Raw genomic sequence first — 17,766 nt, forward strand, 5'->3', positions numbered from 1 at the left:
TTCCCAGAGTGGAGGTAGGTCCTTCTGAGGTAAGTCCTTCATTCTCAAACCAAGGACATCTTGGGTCTCTTTCCAGGCCCACTGGCCTTTTCAAACCCAAAACTGGTTTAACCAGAATTTATTCATTTTGATTACTTCCTTTGCAGATTGAAGGGGAATTCAAAACACAACTATGAAAGCAGCTGACTTCTAACAGAAAATCAGGTTTTTGGTTAAGGTACATGAATATTGTCATGTTGCCTCTGGAAGATGAGCATGTACCACATTACAGACAAATATTCCCAGACTGGAATCCTGGTAGGTCCTTCTGATAGGTCCCACTGGCCTTTTCAAACCAATCTCTGGTTTAAGAGGAATTAATTTCGTTTTTCTCCTTGTTTTTGTAAAGGGGAATTCGAAGCACAATTATGAAAGCGACTAACTTATAACAGAAAATCACATGTTGAGGTAAAGAACATGGCTGTTACTTCATCCTTTCAGGAACGGGGCATGTGCAGCATTAGGGATGAGTATTACTAATGTGAAGGTAAGTGCTTTGGAGGTAGGTTCATTATTTTGAACGGAAATCTTCTCTTTTTCTGACCCACTGGCATTTCCAATTCAGTGACTGGATAGACATGTATTTCATAATTTCAACTACTTCTTTTGCAGATGGAATGTGAGTTCCAAACAAATGAGGACAGTAACAAACTTACAACAGGAAATTTGTTTGAACTTGAGGAATGTTAATGTTGGTTCAGGAACAGGGACACGTACAGATAAATATTATCCGTGTGGAGGAAGGCTCTTCTGAGGTAAGTCCTCTGTTGCTAAAGGAGGGATATCTTTTTTCTCTTTTTCAGGCCTGCAGGCCTTTTCACTCCAACCACTGCTTAAACATTTATTTAGTCTTACACTGACTACTTTTCTCCAGATTGAATGGGAATTCCAAGCAGAGCTATGAAAGCAAGAAACTTGTAAGTGAAAATCAAGGTTTTAAATTAAAGGACATGGATATTTTTGCATTGTTCTGGGAAGAGAGACATGTACATGTGAATACTGTGTTACCAACTTGGAGGTAGGTTCTTGAAAGGTAACGCTTTATTGCCAACAAGGAGATCTTTTTCATCTCTTCTCCTGGCCCACTGGCCTTTCCAATCCATCACTGAAGGACCTGTGATGGTTAAACACATATTTGCTTTTCTGGTGACTTTATTTGTTTTCTTGCAGATCAAAACTTTCCCAAGGACTGGCAACCATCTGGACAAGGAATCAATCAGTAGGCATGAATCAGAGGCACACCAAATGAATCCTCATTCATACCAGTGTTTCTCCTTCATTTCCCAGATATTTGTTTTCAGGAAGCAGGAGAACATATGGGCTCTGTTCATCTCAGACCCCATCCATTCAAAAAAACACAACAACAAAAAAACAACAGTTTGTTGCTTTCATAGCTCTGTAATGGTTCCCAAACTGTGAAACCAACCAGGGGAGCCACAGAATCTTCATGAAAAACCTGCTGCCCTATATACACTGTATAGGATTGTAGCACTAAGGGGGAGCCACAGCCAATGGCCCAGCAGGTAAAGAGAGCCGCCAGTAAAAAAGTTTGGGAACCGCTACCATAGAGGAAGGCATAAGGCTCTGCAAGACATCAGAGTAGAAGTTTAGGAGATGGCTTACTTATGGCCCTTGCTGACATGCCCGGGGTAGCACTGACTGCCACTTCTGGGGTCGGGAAGGAATTTTCCTCCAGGGCAGATTGGCCAGAGGTCCTGGAGGTTTTTTGCCTTCCTCTGGGCATCCAGCAGGGGTTACTTGCTAGACTATTTGACATTTCATTTGTAGTGGATGCTAATAAAAAAGTTTAAAATGTTTAACATAGAAAAATAAATGTATTGCTAAAACTACTTTTTAATTGCCTTTGACTCTTTCATTATTATATTCAATACAAACTCTGGGTTTATCTGCCCTGCAGACAAAGTGATTGAAGCTTCCAGTTCTTCCTCCAAGAGAATTGTAGTGCAGTAAGGAAACTGATTTCTTTCAGAAAATTCTCAGCCTCTTCACCAAACTACAATTCCCAGGATTCTGTGGGGAAAGCCAAAAGACAGTGAAAAACTGGAAATGTGGCGTGGGCTGGTAGCATTATGGCTTCAGAAAGTTTACTGCACCAATGTAGGGAAGTTCAGGGGCTGGGACACCATTCATCCCCCCCCTTCCTGGTCTTCTTGGGATCATATCAGTATTTGAGGTGGAAGTAGTTGGGTCATTTCTTCAAATCACTGTGAAAAGAAGCACGTGAAGGACCCAACATTGCAGACCAAATCAACATGGAAGAATATCAAATATTCAACATTCATAGAATATCTTTGTAAAACCACATTCTCCTTTCCCAAGGGGCACAAACAGCTACTGCTGCTTGTTGCTGCCCCTCTCTCAATGTTCCCACATTCAGGCCAATCCTGGGAGGGGCAGCAACTGTAGGACTCGACTGCTCACATTTAGACTTAAAGAAGACCCCTGTGTTTTTATCCATTCAGAAAGAACTAACACTGCACACTTCAGATGCAGGGCAGTCACCTCTTACAGATGAACCACAGGGCTTAGTGAAGATAAAAGGAGACTGAGAGAATGATATGTCTGGCATTTTTGGGGGCAGAAGAGGCAGTCGGTGCTGCTCTGGCTGGGGAAACACAACAAGCACCTCAATCATGGAGACTTCACTGCCTCCAAATCGGATGCCTGAGGTGGGCAGCTCACCTATTGGATGGGCCGAACCTGCTCCTAGGTCAGCCTGTGCATGACTGCAGCATTAGCAGCTATCTCAAAGAGGAAGTTTGGGCAGGCGTGTCTGGTCTGGCAAGAATGGAAAGTGCTGCAGCTGCTGAAATCTCCATGTTTGTTGGTTTCAGATGGGGAAGCACATCACATACCACACACACATGCACATGCTGCACAATCTACTCAGCTTGTTCATTGGAGCCTACAGGAGCAACACTGAGAACATTTATACCCCTCCTTTTCTGCCAAAGACAGATTACGACAACAGCAGCAGCAAGAAACAGCAAAATAAGTCAAACAAAGAACAGTCAAAGCTAATGAGATTTTCAGCTCAAGTCTATCCTTGGTTGGCCCATAGTGTCACCCCTGCAGATGTACATTTCACCCAGTATTGTCCGCTTTCTGAGCTCCTCCAGCCCACTGAGCTGTCATAGTTCCCAATTTCAATGAAAGCCACCAAGGATTAGAAATACAGACTATTTACCAGACTCTGAATAAACCTCAAGCACACACAGGTCTCTATGGTTAATGGATTTATGTAGTCTTTAATCATCAACACAGTCCATATGTAGCTTAAGCAGTGTAACTGTGTTACAGAGGTAGTGCAGAGATTACAAAGCCACAGGGAAGACAATCTTTTTCTGCTTCTTCTCAGGCTTCTTTCCTGATTTTTAGGCCCAAGCCAATCAGATGTAGGATGCTTTGGAGAGGAAACATTCAAACATCTTCAAAGCTTGTCCAGGTTTGTATTGAGGAACCATGTGACCGGCTCCCTGTTGCATGAAGGGGAGACAGTGAATACAGAGTGGAATAGAAATGCCTGAAAGCATTTTCCCAGTCAAAAGTATCATAAAGGGCATGAAAAACTTGCCAGCCCCCCTGCAATTTTGGCTGGATCCCCCTCCCCCACAACCCTTGAGCAGTTAGACACTGGTAAAGTAAACACCAATATTGGACAGCATCCCTTCTTGGCTCTCATTTCTGAGTACTGTATGGCCTAAACCAGTGTTCTTCAACCTATGGGTCACAACCCCAAGGGGGTCATGAAGCCTCTGTTGGGGGGGGGTCACAGCAATCTTTCAAAACCTTTGCAAGAGAGGGCTTGGATCCAATCCAATCATGATACAACTTTATCTTAACCAAGTTCTTGCTATAATCCTGCACTGCCTCACTGCCCTGCAGCTCTTAAGGCCAGCCCTGCTCAAGTTGCTATCTCACAGGGTTGTTGTGAAGACACAAGAGGTTGGGAAAACGTGGCAGGTAGGGGTGGGGGAATGGGTGGATTGGGTCCTGGGAGGGGGGTGGAATCAGTGGTGGATCCCAAGTCTCATACTTTATTGATGAATTTATTTTGGGGGTCATGGCATGAAAAGGGTTGAAGACCATTGGCCTACACAGATCCTTTCAATGTCAAACTACCCCTTGGGAGGAGGTACAAAGAAAAAAGGAAGACTAATACATTGACGGGCTTTGGAAATAACAGCTCAGGGAATACCTGCTGGATGTAACCAAGTCACTGACCTTCACGGTGAGGAAGGTGATCTTCTCGTACTCCTTGAAAAACCCAGCAACCTGATCCTGGAAGTACCAGGGCTGATAATCACTTAGCACCTAAGAGACCAAACAAAAAGAAGAGATCTGGTGGAGAAGAAAATAGCAGGATCTAGGCTGGTCCTGGTATGATGATCTGGTTTGTCCTCACCTTAAAAGCCACCCTGAATGTGACTCCCAACTCAGACATAGCGATGTGTCATTCCCAGTAGACATTCATGTCCTGCTAATAGTCTCTGGATTATTGTACTGGTAACCCTTTAGTTTCCCTACATTCTTCTTCGTCTGCCAGCAACAAAGCTCAGGAACAAGGGAGCAGGGCTGGCCCAAGCAGGAGAGATGAGGGACACAGCAGCCTGCAGACCTCTTGTTGGTGAACTTTCCCATTAAGAATGCTCCAGGGCTGACTCTCCAGGGACATTTTACACTAAGGCTATCCCCCAAACCCTGTCATGTTTCATTAATGCTCCTAAACTCCTCTGCATCCAATCATCTCAGGCTTTGGCAGGGAACTGGATACGTTGACTTTCCCTGTGGGACCCCCTGGGGATTCAAGGGCTGCACTGCTTCTGGCTTTTCCAGGTTGCATCCACCCTCTTTAACCTATCTGTAATCACTCTTCACCCCCCCTCAGCCTGCATAGTTTCTGGGTCTTCCAAGCCCAAGTTCTCTCCCAATCAACACATTTTGCCCAGTCACTTACCGTCTGGTTTAAGGACTCAACAAACATTTCACTCCCCAAGAAGTTGCAAGCCATGTCCACATCTCCACTGTAAACCAAAGCGCGCAGGTTGTGTGCCAGCAGAGACTTGTAGAAGGGGGCCATGTCTGTATAAACCCTCTGGTAATGAATTCTCACCTGTGAACTGGATGAGATGGTGGGAAGAGAACTGAAATTAGTGAATAGGATGAAGTGGTCTGGATCCTCCATCTGCTCTCCCTTTTGTTCAACCATTAAACCAACCAAGGGCACCCTCTTGACTCTGTGCCATGTCCAACCTGCAGGAGCACTCAAAGACAGGTATGCACTAGCTGCCCCCATACATGACACCCTATATAACTGCAGTGCAGTCTTCACTCCCATCTCACTTAGGGATGATGAAGTACCTGTGATTTGTAGCTTCAGTGCTATACCAGGGTGTCATGGATATGTACATGTTAGGCCTTGGTTAGCATGTGAAGCCTGAACCAAACTAAGTCAGTAATGGAGAAGTTGCTAGCAGTTCCTAGCTGCAAGAATGTGAGTAAACAAACAAAAAGATTGTTGTCTCTCCTTTGCTGGCCAGAAAGGACAGACAACAAGAATTACAACCCATTGGAATGTTAGCACCTCTGCAGACAGAAAGGCGCCTTATCAAGCTGATAGTGTAGCTGTGGATCTCCATTTGGGGGGGGTAAGAACTAGGAGGGTTAGCAACCAGACCCACTCCAAGAAGGTTCTGTCCTCAAAAGTTTCTGATTGGACAGTCTAAATAAGTATGAAGTCACCGCAGTACTATTAGCATGAGAAGTATAATAATGAGTGCCCAGGGGGTGTGTCCGGGTCCTTATTGGGCAGAGTTTTTGGGTGCAAGATCCTGCACGCTGGAGTTCGGTTGTCCACCATGGGCATCTGGCCTCACAGGTAGCCTGGCGCTAAAAGATCTACAAGAGAAGCTGACCCAGGTGAGAGTTAGGTATTAATAGAGACAGCCAGCTAGCTTTTTTATTTTATTGCTGATATTTCCTAGATGTTTATGCCTCTAGCACAGGGGTGCTCAATAGGTGGATCGCGATCTACCGGTAGATCGTGAGGCAAAATGAGTAGATCGCGGAGTGCTGACCCCCCCTTCAGGTGCCTCTGGGAGGAAATGCTGGGAGTAAGGCCCATTGTACTCAATGGGGCTTACTCCCAGGTAAGTGTGGCTAGGATTGCAGCCTCACAGCCTAATCCTAGGCATGTCTACTCAGGAGTAAGTCCTGTTATACTCAGTGGGGCTCAAGGTACACCAACATACATTGTACACATTTATTGGTACATAGAGAGATGTATGTATGTATATGTTATGATGGCGCGAACATTGTAAAAAAAACTCTGGTAGATCTCCAGGCCTTGCTGGGTTTCAAAGTAGCTCTCGAGCCAAAAAAGTGTGAGCACCCCTGCTCTAGCATTTGCTGCCTTATGTAACCTTATGTACTTAATGAACTAAAATCTCTTTTACCAAGTTGTTTCAATGTCTGCTGGGGACAAAGGTTCAGAATCCTGCCTAGCCATTCAGCAAGCTACCAAGTGCTCATTGAGGTCTAGTAACTTGAGGACTGAAGCTCTAATTGGAAAAAGAGCTAGAGGGCAATAACATGCTGCCTGCAATACAAAATATTCACTGGCTGCAAAGATTGGGGGAAACCTGCATGACAAGTAAGGAAATAGATGCAGAGCAGAGCAACAGCAGAGGAGAAACAGCTTCTTCTGGAATCTGCATTTTGGTTGGATCCCATTCCTAGCAGAGACCCTAAGTCATCTTAACTTGCTGTGCATCAGTTCTATAGTAGCAGATAAAGGCCCCTTACATTGCAATCCTAGCCATATCTACCCAGAACTAGGTTCCAGTATGTTAAATAGGTCTTACTCCCAGGCAAGCATGTTTAGGGTTGCAATATTAAAAGCCCTCCAGTGCCAACACCAACAACCTTGGGCAGAAATATTCATGAAGTCACCTGCAGAGATCCCAGTTTGGGAGAGTACTGGGAATATGCAGAGCCTGTCGGACGTCATCGCGGTTCAACCAGACATACATAGCAGTAGCATTTAAGCATTTTGGCACCCCTGGGATGGAGCCAACGTTCTGAAAGTGAAGGTGAGAGGCGATTAAAGTCAGATTCTTCTGGGGGAAACTGACCAAGACACCAAAGCATTGCTCTGCAAGACAAAAAAAAGCTCTCTATTGTGGCAACCTGATGACAATTGGAATGTAATCCATTCATTTGCTTCTTGATGAGAGACAACTGCCTAGTTTGAGTTTTGGAAAGAAAAACGTCCCAGCTGGTCATGCATGCTTGAAAAACCCACACTTACTGCTACATTTATTTTGATTTGAAGTTGGGAATTTATAGTTGACTATTTCAGGAGCAAAATTCCCACCTGGTTTCAGTTTCTGGGCAGCATGGTGCCTGTATGCCGAGTCTAATGTTGTTCACAGTGAGTAATCAGGAAATGGTCTATTGAGACACTGGCACACAGCTAGACAACTTAAGAGGTAATGGGGATAGACCTAATGTGTCCTAGTAGGGATGGTCAGAAACCTTGCAAAATTTGGCTCTCCAAGGTCTTGCAGTTCCATCAGATTCCAACCCTTTTGGGTCTAGTGGATACTTGACTTTGTGTCTGGTTCAAGTCCCACATCATCTCTCTGCAAGGTGAGCTAACTTGTTAAGGGACTCTCTGGAGTGCTGATAGGCAATGCTGTCCAGATCAAGAGCAGAGATGACATGGAGAAGTTCTGGAGAACTTCATCTCCAGAACTTCTGGAGAAGTTTTGTCTTCCCCATCAAAAGCTGGTTGAAATGCCTCCAGGGTGACATTAATTACAACGCACAATTTGCCTCTGAAATGAAAATAGCTAATCTTTTCTAATTTTAATGTGCTGAACATGAAAATGACAACAGCATCTGTCAACTGGCTCTATTTTAAGAGACATTACACATTGTGTACATAGGTGGTGGGAAAGAAGTGGACATTTACCAGTACATGTCTATGGAACTGTCTATTGCGGCTCTCTGACAAACTGTGGTCAATTCTGCATTTTTATAGTCTTATTTGCCCTGAGCACCTCAAAATCTATAAGAAATGACTAATATTGGGGACATGGCCTTTGTAAAAAAATTGTTGTCCAGTGTTACTGGTCTTTTATTGCCCTAAACTGAAGAACAATAAAACCTAGATTTGGTACTGAGTAAGAAGACCCCAGCTCTGACAGTGGCCTGTGGATGCTCAGCACTTGGTCAGTTGTCATTCCAAGTCTTTGGCTGTTTACAGGGAATTCTGCCTTATATGGTGCCAGACTATTGGCTCATCTACACTGACTAGCAGCTGATCTCCAGGTTTTCAGACATCTATTTCACATCCCTGTCTGGACACGCCAGCCAACAAATCTGAGACTTCCTACATGCAAATCAGGAGCTCTTCCGATGAGCTACAGCCTTTCCCAGAGCTACAGCCTTTTCTTGCTCTTGCGTTTAAGCTGCAGAGCCATGACGTTGGAGCAGTCAAAGTATTCAGACCAGGGAAAGCATCAGAGCTGTCACAGGAGACAAACCAGCTCAGCCACTCACTGGCACTGGGACATCAAACTGATACTGGCGGAAGAGGTTAGAAAGATCAGCTTCATAACGGGTCTGGTAGTGGGCACCTCCCCAGCAAGATGCGTAGAGATTGTACATGTTGAGGCCAATTCCATAGAGGATTCCATAAGCTTCCGATATCTTGGAGGCAGGAATGGGAGATGGAAACAGGGAGAAAAAGGAGAGCAGAGTTATCCATCTATTGGGTCATGTGCAAGGAAGGAGATGCAAGATGTTAGGCCGTATCCATAATAGCCACGTATCATCTCTGTGATTTCGTTCGGTTGCCCTGATTTTAGCTTGTTCAATCACAGTTTAAACCCCAGCACACGGTTAGACTGAATTTAAACATGTGGACCCTCCCCAAAGGCAAGACTGGAGTCTGTGAAAACTGGTTGGGTTTTGGCATGGCTAGTTTTGGCTGAGCAAGCCTTTGCCACATGTTGATTTTTTAAAGCACATCTGTTTTATACACATTGTTGCAAATATAATCACAACCTTTTAAAGCCTCACCTGCTCGGCTACGCTATGGAAAATCACTATGTGGCAAAGAGAAAGCAACTGAGACTCTAACGGCGCAATCCTATCTTGTGCTGTATCCAGCCCAAGATAGGGGTCCAAAGTGGCTCAGCCGGAGGTAAGGGGAAACTCTTCCCCTTACCCCCGAGTAAGCCACCACAGCCCTAATGGGTCTCCTTGGACTTGTGCCACCTCTGGAAGTGGCATAAGTCCAAGGAGAGTTGAGTGACTTGCAGCTGCTCCGCGCTGCTGGGGAATGGTGGCTAGGACCTGGAATATCTGCCAGGTCTCAGCCCCACCTCTGGCTTCCCGTCCGTCCCTGGGACAGCCCTCTCCTTGCCCCAGAATGCCTCCCTCCTTCCTCCTACCCACCTTCTCCTCACCCACCCCAGACCTTTGCGTTGGCCGAGCTCGGCCAATGCAACCCTTCCCATCAAAGTCGGTGTGGAGACTCCATGGGTGGTGCGCATCTCTGCACCGGCCCAGCCAACTCTAGAGGAGGTGCAAATATGCTTTATGACAACATAACACTTTGTGGGCACATGCAAAAAAAAAAAAAGGTTGGCTTTGGTCTTCTCTCTGCTTATTGGGGGGGGCAGAGTAGTGGTTAAGATACTTTAGAGACAAGTGCTCACCGCTGTGATGCAGTCACTATTGTCATTATTAGAGTAGTTGCAAAGTCCTTCCTCACAGCAGTTTTCCCTCAAGGATGCCCACAGGCTGCAGGGCAGAGAAAGAGGGGTGGTGCATCAGGCAGGCAGTTGGGACTCAGACAAGCTGAGAACATGAGGGGAATTCTCCACATCACGCCAAGCAATCCTAAACCCAACACAACCATGCTTGACTGGAATAGATACACCATGGCAGGAAACACCATTTCTGGAATGACTACTGGTGATCAGGGCCAGCCTTGCTGTGAAGCAAGCTGGAAATGGGAAAGCAGCACCTTGGAGGGGCAGTGAGTGAACAAGTACCCAGCCTGTGTGTTGGGAGCCCTCTCCAGCCTGCTGTTTCGTGGGGGAGGGGCACTGACCCTATTCCAATTTTCTGGGAGCAAGTCTGAAAAGAATTGCAGCAGCCTCCTTCCTGGAGGGAGAGGGGAGAAAGAAAAACAAAAGCTATTGTGACTCTAGATCACCTCTCCTCACATACGCAACACTAGAAAACACCAAGTGGGCAGGAACAGGCAATTGAGAGCTTGCCTGCTTCTCTCCGCTTACCAGGGGCGCAGTGTGCAGCCTCCCTCCTCTGCCTTGCTTCTGTCTGCAATGAACAGGAGCAATGCATGTTGGATTCCCAACACCCACTGCTCCTATTCATTCCAAATGTAAGTGGCATGGAGGACGGAGACTGCATGTCATGCTCTGCTTGCCAACCCACCTTCCCCTTCATCTATGGGGGGTACACATGCAGAGGTGGCATTTAGAGAAAATTCTAGTGGCAGGCGTAACCACAACACCACTGGGAATGATTATGTGCTTTTAGCTCCCACAGCTGGTAGCCCCAAGCTGGGCCAGAGAAAAACAAGCTCTTGAGTTGGAGGTTGAATGAAGCAAAGCAAGGAAAGTCAGGGCAGAAACTAGTTTTGAACAAAGGGTGGCGCACCCAGAAAGAGCCTTGGAGAGTCAGTCCTGTTACCACAGCCTCCATTTTGCCTGAGTTGGCAAGTGGCAAGGGTCAGGGAGAACACATACGGGGAGCAGATTTGGTCTAGTTGCCACCTGTTGCTGACCCTTAGTGGGGGGCAACAGCTATGAACGACTGTCAAGCCAAGTCCCCACCTCCTCCTCCTCCTCCTCTGTACTCACTCATCTCCAAAGACTCCATGGTAGTAGCCAAATTCCATCAGCGTCAGCTCATTGAGAAAATAGCTTGTCATGCCATTGCCAACTCCAAATCCCTGGAGAATCAGATAACAAAAGGCAACACTTGAGAACAATGGAGCTACACTTGGGTGGGCTATAGCAATAAACAACTGAAAGTCTTCCCTAGGCCTGGACCCCATACCACCTCTGGCTGCTGCTTGCAGGAACTGCAGAACCAAGATGACATCTGATCACGTTTCTCCCAACTACGTATTAGTTTCAGCCACACAGCCACCCCCAACACCCCCAGCCAATCCATTCGTTGTGCTGCAGTCATGTTTACCTTCAGATTGATTGCTACTGATCCTTCCACAATCTTGGAGGTGAGGGTGGGGATGTAGATTCCACCATAACTCTCCCCAAAAATGTAAAATTCATTGTTGACAAAGTTTGGGAATTTAAGAAAGAAGCTCTGGAGGGCCTGGTAATTGTCCTCGGCCACCTGAAGGAGAAAAACCCACAACCCCTGAATGTCTTGGTTTGGCTTAATAGACTTCCAGACAGAATTTTCTCAGATTTCAGGCACATGTAATATGCTTGGCAGGACTTCATAGGCCATGGGAAGATGCTGCCCTGCCCATACCCCTGCTGATCTCTCCTAGCTAAATAGAGGAGGGGATTTTTTGTGCCTCAGCAAATGAAAAGGCTGTATTGCGCCTGTCCTCTGCTACAATATGGCTAGCCTCCCTCCATCAGTTCAACCACACTGTGTTCTGAAATCTGCCACCCCTTCATTGCACCTTGGACTTGTTAGATGAGATGAGTGGCATGGGATGTGACCAGAGGCTCATTTTCAAAAAGGAACTCACTTGGGCATCATTGATGGGGTTGTTGCCAGTGATGTCATATGAATAGCCAACACCAGAAGGGGATTCCACATACAGCATGTTGGCTACCTTGTTCCAGCTGCTGGGATTCAGGTAAAGTGTTCCATCATTGTTCAGCTACAAAAAAGAGACAAAAAGAGTCACCATCACGAGGGGAGGACACCGGCAACACAGCTATTCCCCAGCTTCCAAATGGAACATGCCATTCATTGGGCCTTCCATAGCAGGAAATTTATCCCAGCACTGCCCTTAAAGAGTAGCTCAAGAGAAGACAGACTTGGCAAGAGGAGGCAACTGGTGTACCAGCTATGACCCTTCCTGGCTTGAGAAAGTCTGGTCTGGATCCTTTTATTGTTTCTTGCACATCACCCTAATTCAGTGGTTCTCAAACTGGGTTAAGAACATAAGAACATAAGAACAGCCCCACTGGATCAGGCCATAGGCCCATCTAGTCCAGCTTCCTGTATCTCACAGCGGCCCACCAAATGCCCCAGGGAGCACACCAGATAACAAGAGACCTCATCCTGGTGCCCTCCCTTGCATCTGGCATTCTGACATAACCCATTTCTAAAATCAGGAGGTTGCGCATACACATCATGGCTTGTACCCCGTAATGGATTTTTCCTCCAGAAACTTGTCCAATCCCCTTTTAAAGGCGTCTAGGCTAGACGCCAGCACCACATCCTGTGGCAAGGAGTTCCACAGACCGACCACACGCTGAGTAAAGAAATATTTTCTTTTGTCTGTCCCAACCCGCCCAACACTCAATTTTAGTGGATGTCCCCTGGCTCTGGTATTATGTGAGAGTGTAAAGAGCATCTCCCTATCCACTCTGTCCATCCCCTGCATAATTTTGTATGTCTCAATCATGTCCCCCCTCAGGTGTCTCTTTTCTAGGCTGAAGAGGCCCAAACGCCGTAGCCTTTCCTCATAAGGAAGTGGGTCGCAACTCACAAGTGGGTCGCAACCCAATTTTTGGTGGGTCACAGGGCTGGCTCTACCCAGAAACTGCAAGGCATTCTGGGGCACAACGCAGTCACTGAGGCGGACAAAATGGCAGTAAAAATTATGAAAACCACTGCCCTAATAGAGGTCTGGAGGGGCAGTTTAGAAAACTTTTAAGCCATAGTGGTAATGGGCTATCAGCTATCCTGCTATCTGTGCTATCTTGTTATCTAACTTCAGCTATCCTGATATCTGTGGGAATTTTACCTTGCCTAAGAGAGGGAGGTTCAAAAAATTATTCACTTGCCTTGCTGACAGCTTTATCATTCAGAAAATGAAGGATCAAGGGGGTTGGCTGTCCTGGACTTATCAACAGAGAAGGATTGGTCGAGGAAGTGAAAGCAGCAGGGACTTTGGACGAAAGTGACTACATAGTCTTGGAATTGCTGCTATCAGGGGAAAGTAAAGCTAAAGGTAGCTGGATAATGTACTTTGGATTTCATGAGAGCTGAAGTTAGTGGGTTAAAAAGACAATTAAGTCTTATCCCATGGCCAGAACTGCTAAAGGGGAAGAGAGTCCAAGACATATGGGGTATTCTGAAAGTGAGGTACAGAACACACAGTTTGAAACAGTTCCCATGAGAAGAAAAGCTGGGAGACTTGCCACACAAATCATGCCAGACTAATCTCATCTCCTCCTTTGATAGCATGACTAGTCTCTTGGGGATTGTGGGACTGCCATGGTCATGGTGTCCCTAGATATCAGCAAAGCATTTGGCTGAATCTCCCATGATGGATAAAATGTGGGATAGATACTGCTTTTAGGTGGGTTCAAACCTGGTCAAACAACCATTCCCAGTGAGTGCCACTAAATGGCTCCCTTTATAGGGATAAAGGTATCCCTATAAAGGATACCTTCCCTATGAAGAAGGTATCAAGCTGAGTGCCACAGGCCTCAGTTATGGACCCTGTACTATTCAACATTTTAATAAATTACCTGGACAACAGGATAGAGGGAATGCTTGTCAAATCTGCTGATGACACAAAGCTATGGGGGGGATGGCTGGAAGACAGAGGGGATTCCAAATGGAGGCTGAGTGCTCTGGCTTTGGAGTGCTCTGCTAGCACTCTGACAAGAGTAAGAACATAACAAGGGCCCTGCTGGATCAGGCCCAGGCCCATCTAGTCTAGCTTCCTGTATCTCCCAGCGGCCCACCAGATGCCTCAGTTTGCACAAAAGACCACAAGATACCTGTGTCTCACTGTCACTCCCCTACGTCTAGAATTCTATTTATCCTTGCACCCCCCTTGCATTTTAACTTGGGCCACTTTAAACACAAGTGACCAATTTTTTGTTTGTGTTTAAACTTGGGCCACTTTAAACACAAGTGCAGCCAATTGTCAGAGCTGTAGTTGGCAACCTTCAGTCTCAAAAGACTATGGTATCACGCTCTGAAAGGTGGTTCAGAGCTACAGACACTTGAATAGCTCTTTCAAGGGAAGAGCTCAGCATACCTGGTGCAGATAGGAATTGCTATCCTAGCAATAGGAATTAAGAGATCCAGCAGAATCTATACCAGCCCATTCCCAAAGAGTAGGGTCTGAAGTAGCCTGAGTGGAGAGGTCGCCTGGTTATAACTAGAGCCTCTTGTCTGTGACATACTGAAATGCATAAAGCAACAACCTTGAAAAGGATGACTCTGAGCATATACAAAGCACTCTTCTCCTCATGGCCGAGTGGCTCCAAGCAGCCTCCATGCATCTGGCACAAGGGCAAAAGCTTTCCAGGGCAAATGGGAATTGCTTTCAGGTAGACTTGGACTCCAGCATGGACCATAGCGCAGGGCCAAGTTCCCACACTGGCAGGTTTCAGTTCCTCCCCCTCCCCATCTACATTGAGAGCAGCCAGACCACAGAAACTCACATGGAAAGGTCCATTCTCTGCCAGAAAACCTTCCATGGAACTGCAGCCAGGTCCCCCATTGAGCCAGAGCACCACAGGGTCAGTAGCTGGGTTGCCCTGAGACTCCACAAACCTGCAGGAGTGGAAGGAGGGAGAGAAAACAGAAGGACACAGATGGATGGATACGGCAGATGACGACCAGAAAAGAGTTTGAGAATTATCCTGGAATTGGGGGGGGGGGGGAGAGAGAGGCTGTAGCTAAGTGATCATAAAGCCAGGCCAAGACCTCCTTGTGCCTGAGGCAGTGTGTCAAATGCAACCCCGGCCCTTACCAAGTGATGGATCAGCCTCTGCTCCTCCCACTGGATGCAACAGGGGGGCAGAGGTGGGTGCCACCCACCAATCTGCTGCTGTTTTAATTAGGATTGGGCTTGTGATAGGATGGAAAATTGCAGGGAAACATGGAAGGCAGAATGGGATATCATAAAATAAAGCAGTGCCAGATTGTGTCTGTGTTGCCAACATCATGCTCCAAGCGATTGACTCGTTCTCAAGCTGTTTTAGGGCAGTCCAGCTGTGAAACCACCCTGAGAAGCTGAGGCTCAGTTCTCAGGCTTCTCTTGAAATGGAAGAGCCATTTTGATCAACTAGTCGCGAACTCAGCTGGTGCCTGATTGCACCATCTTATTTAGCGTAGACAATCATTTAGCTGCAACAGGCAATTTTAAATATGCATAGATTTAAAAAAATTTAATGCTTCTGCAGGGGCGGCCACATAAATAGCAAGAGGCAGCTAAATGCATCCTCTCTTATTTACTGATTCACGCCCCCCACCCCCTCTTCCACTTACCAGTAGTGAAAATACTGACCAGACCCTGCTTGGAGGTAGCCTGACCACTGCTGGAAGGCAGGTGTCTCTGAAAGCCCTGGCAGAGAAGTGACAAGGTCTGGAAGATACTGCCCCAGGCCGAGGCCTAAAAAGATGCTGAAGACCAGTGAGACGCTGCAAAGGGGGCGCATCATGATGTAGTGGCACAGGTTACCAATGGAGCAGCTGGCCTCTCAAGCCACCTTATATTGCGTTTGCTCCTCTTGCTCTCCTGAGAGCCCCTAACTAATCAACAATAATCTTTTGTTAAGTATAGAGCTGTTTGTTGTACCAGCATAGCACGCGCGGGGCTTGTTTGGAAGGAAAGAAATCACCCTGAAATGTCACCTTTCTTTTGCTTGTTTAACAAAACCACCTCCAGCCTCAGGCAGGCTGGGGCTCAAGCACTTTTTCAGCAGGGCTGTGAGCACGAAGAGATGCTCTGACTCAGGAGTAAGAATCAGCTCCCAGTGTTGTCCAGGGTTAAGGGCTGTCCAGACTGGTACATCCACAATGGGAGGAAGTCCAGTGTGGAATGTAGCTGCTTTCAGCAAGGAGACTGATGAAGGGGAAAAGAGGTGGTTTGTGAGAAGAATTGTGAATCTCCTTCCTTGTGACTTGGGTAGCAATCCTCTAGCACTTTCCTGGGAGTAAGCAATGTTGACCACAATGGGACTTGTATCTGAATAGGCCTGCCTAATGGCAGTACTGACAGGACTACCACCCACCTTCCCAGGTTTACAGAACAAAAGATCCAGCAAAAATCACTTTGTCCCACGTCCCACAAGCAAGGAGGAATAGACCATAGAATACACTCTGGCAAAGGAGGACTCCAGGAGCCAGCAAGAGTTTACTCTCACCTCATCCGAGATGCAAAATCTCAAAAGCACCTGAGTTCTCCTATCAGACATTCATTCAAAGCCATGTGGAAGATTTGAAACTCACAGAATAAAGTCAAAAAGGTACTTGGATATTCTGTGGGAACATGCTCGTGGCTGTCTCATGGACAGTTGCCATGTGGGTTTCTGGTACATGGTCTGGGTCTGTGTCAGAGGCATTTTTTTTTCCTATGCAAAAGAGAGTATCAATGGGGAAGTATCTAACTTCTGGTGTTAAAGCATTATAAATGACACAATATTTATTATTTCTTATTGGACCCAAGGACTAATTACCAGCACCAGGAACTGTCATCCTGAAGCTCATTCATGTATCTTGTACATCTAACTAGGTCTTCCCAAATTTGGTTCTCAAAAGTAAGAACATTTATAACTCCATCAAGCAAACAGCATGGAAGAAATCTCATGGAAAAACAATTATATATTCATAATTCTATATAATTCTAGCATATATGGATGGTATAGATACAGGTGGCCAAAGAAACAGGTCATCACTGGACACAGACTGATAGCTTTGGCCTGAAGTGATCCATTCCCAAATATTCTCCCTTCTCTTCCCTTCAGGGAGATGAGGCAGAGGGCACTCCCTCACCTCACCTCACTGTCAACTGACTGAGAAAATGTAGGAGACCTGGCAATATTAACCAGTTTCCCACTCCATTTTTTAATCTCTGGAACATGTTCCTTTTAGTGTAAGGTGGAACAACTGAGATCAGAAAAATCAGCACTGACCCAAACACCACACAAACAGTGCTTGTTCAAAGATTGCTGCTTTTGTTTTAGATAACACTCCTATCGATTAACATTTCCTGGCCTTGCAAAAACTCCTCTGCACAAAAGACTTGTTATCGAACGATAACGAACAAATTAAAACAGCAAAGTCGAGCCCAGCAAGGAGAGCAGCAAAACAGAACGCCTCAGGGAAGATTGGCGGCCAGTGGAACCTGGAACCTAAACAGGTATAAAACCCAGGTGGTATCCAAACCATGCCTTACTCAGAGGGAGAAGGGTGTGATTTTCAGCAAGTGGGGGATCCTCTGGAACAAGGTTTCAAGAGTGACCAGAGACTGATGGGGAAATTGCCAAGAACCATGTCTTTTCTCTCCCTTCTGCAAGTTTTTGTATATATTTACTTGTCTTAAATGAACCTCTTATGTACCCTGACTAAGCTGGGCATTTTAGCTTTCAGTGTGCGAAGTATTAGGGTTCTATTTTCTTGCTTGCATTTAAAAAAAAACAGTCAATACAAACAGGATATTTTTGAAAAAATAAAAACTCATTGTGATGATACAGCATTCAAAACAATAGT

At 46.1% G+C, this 17,766-nt stretch overlaps 1 protein-coding gene across 1 annotated transcript; it reads right to left on the reverse strand.

Annotated features, from left to right (window-relative positions):
* Positions 1–3,449: 3,449 nt before the first annotated feature.
* LOC136660619 (lysosomal protective protein-like) lies at positions 3,450–15,716 on the reverse strand. Its single transcript, XM_066637925.1, has 11 exons — positions 15,544–15,716; positions 14,715–14,826; positions 11,828–11,962; positions 11,302–11,460; positions 10,962–11,053; positions 9,789–9,873; positions 8,626–8,775; positions 7,012–7,139; positions 5,018–5,180; positions 4,285–4,374; positions 3,450–3,536 (listed from the first exon to the last, which is right to left on the reverse strand). Exons 1-11 carry the CDS (start codon positions 15,714–15,716, stop codon positions 3,450–3,452), a joined length of 1,374 nt encoding a protein of 457 aa, XP_066494022.1.
* Positions 15,717–17,766: the final 2,050 nt, after the last annotated feature.

This window comes from Tiliqua scincoides, chromosome 9 (genome assembly GCF_035046505.1).
Source record: "Tiliqua scincoides isolate rTilSci1 chromosome 9, rTilSci1.hap2, whole genome shotgun sequence".
Classification (NCBI taxonomy): Eukaryota; Metazoa; Chordata; class Lepidosauria; order Squamata; family Scincidae; genus Tiliqua; species Tiliqua scincoides.

What these genes read in the sequence shown, in the direction of transcription:
- LOC136660619 (XM_066637925.1), bottom strand. Translation starts at nt 15,716, where the DNA reads ATGATGCGCCCCCTTTGCAGCGTCTCACTGGTCTTCAGCATCTTTTTA. An exon ending in CAGAGAATGGACCTTTCCAT is followed by an intron (nt 11,963 to 14,714) that starts GTGAGTTTCTGT and finishes TCTTTTTTGTAG; the next exon opens with CTGAACAATGATGGAACACT. An exon ending in TTGAGTCCTTAAACCAGACG is followed by an intron (nt 4,375 to 5,017) that starts GTAAGTGACTGG and finishes TTGGTCTCTTAG; the next exon opens with GTGCTAAGTGATTATCAGCC.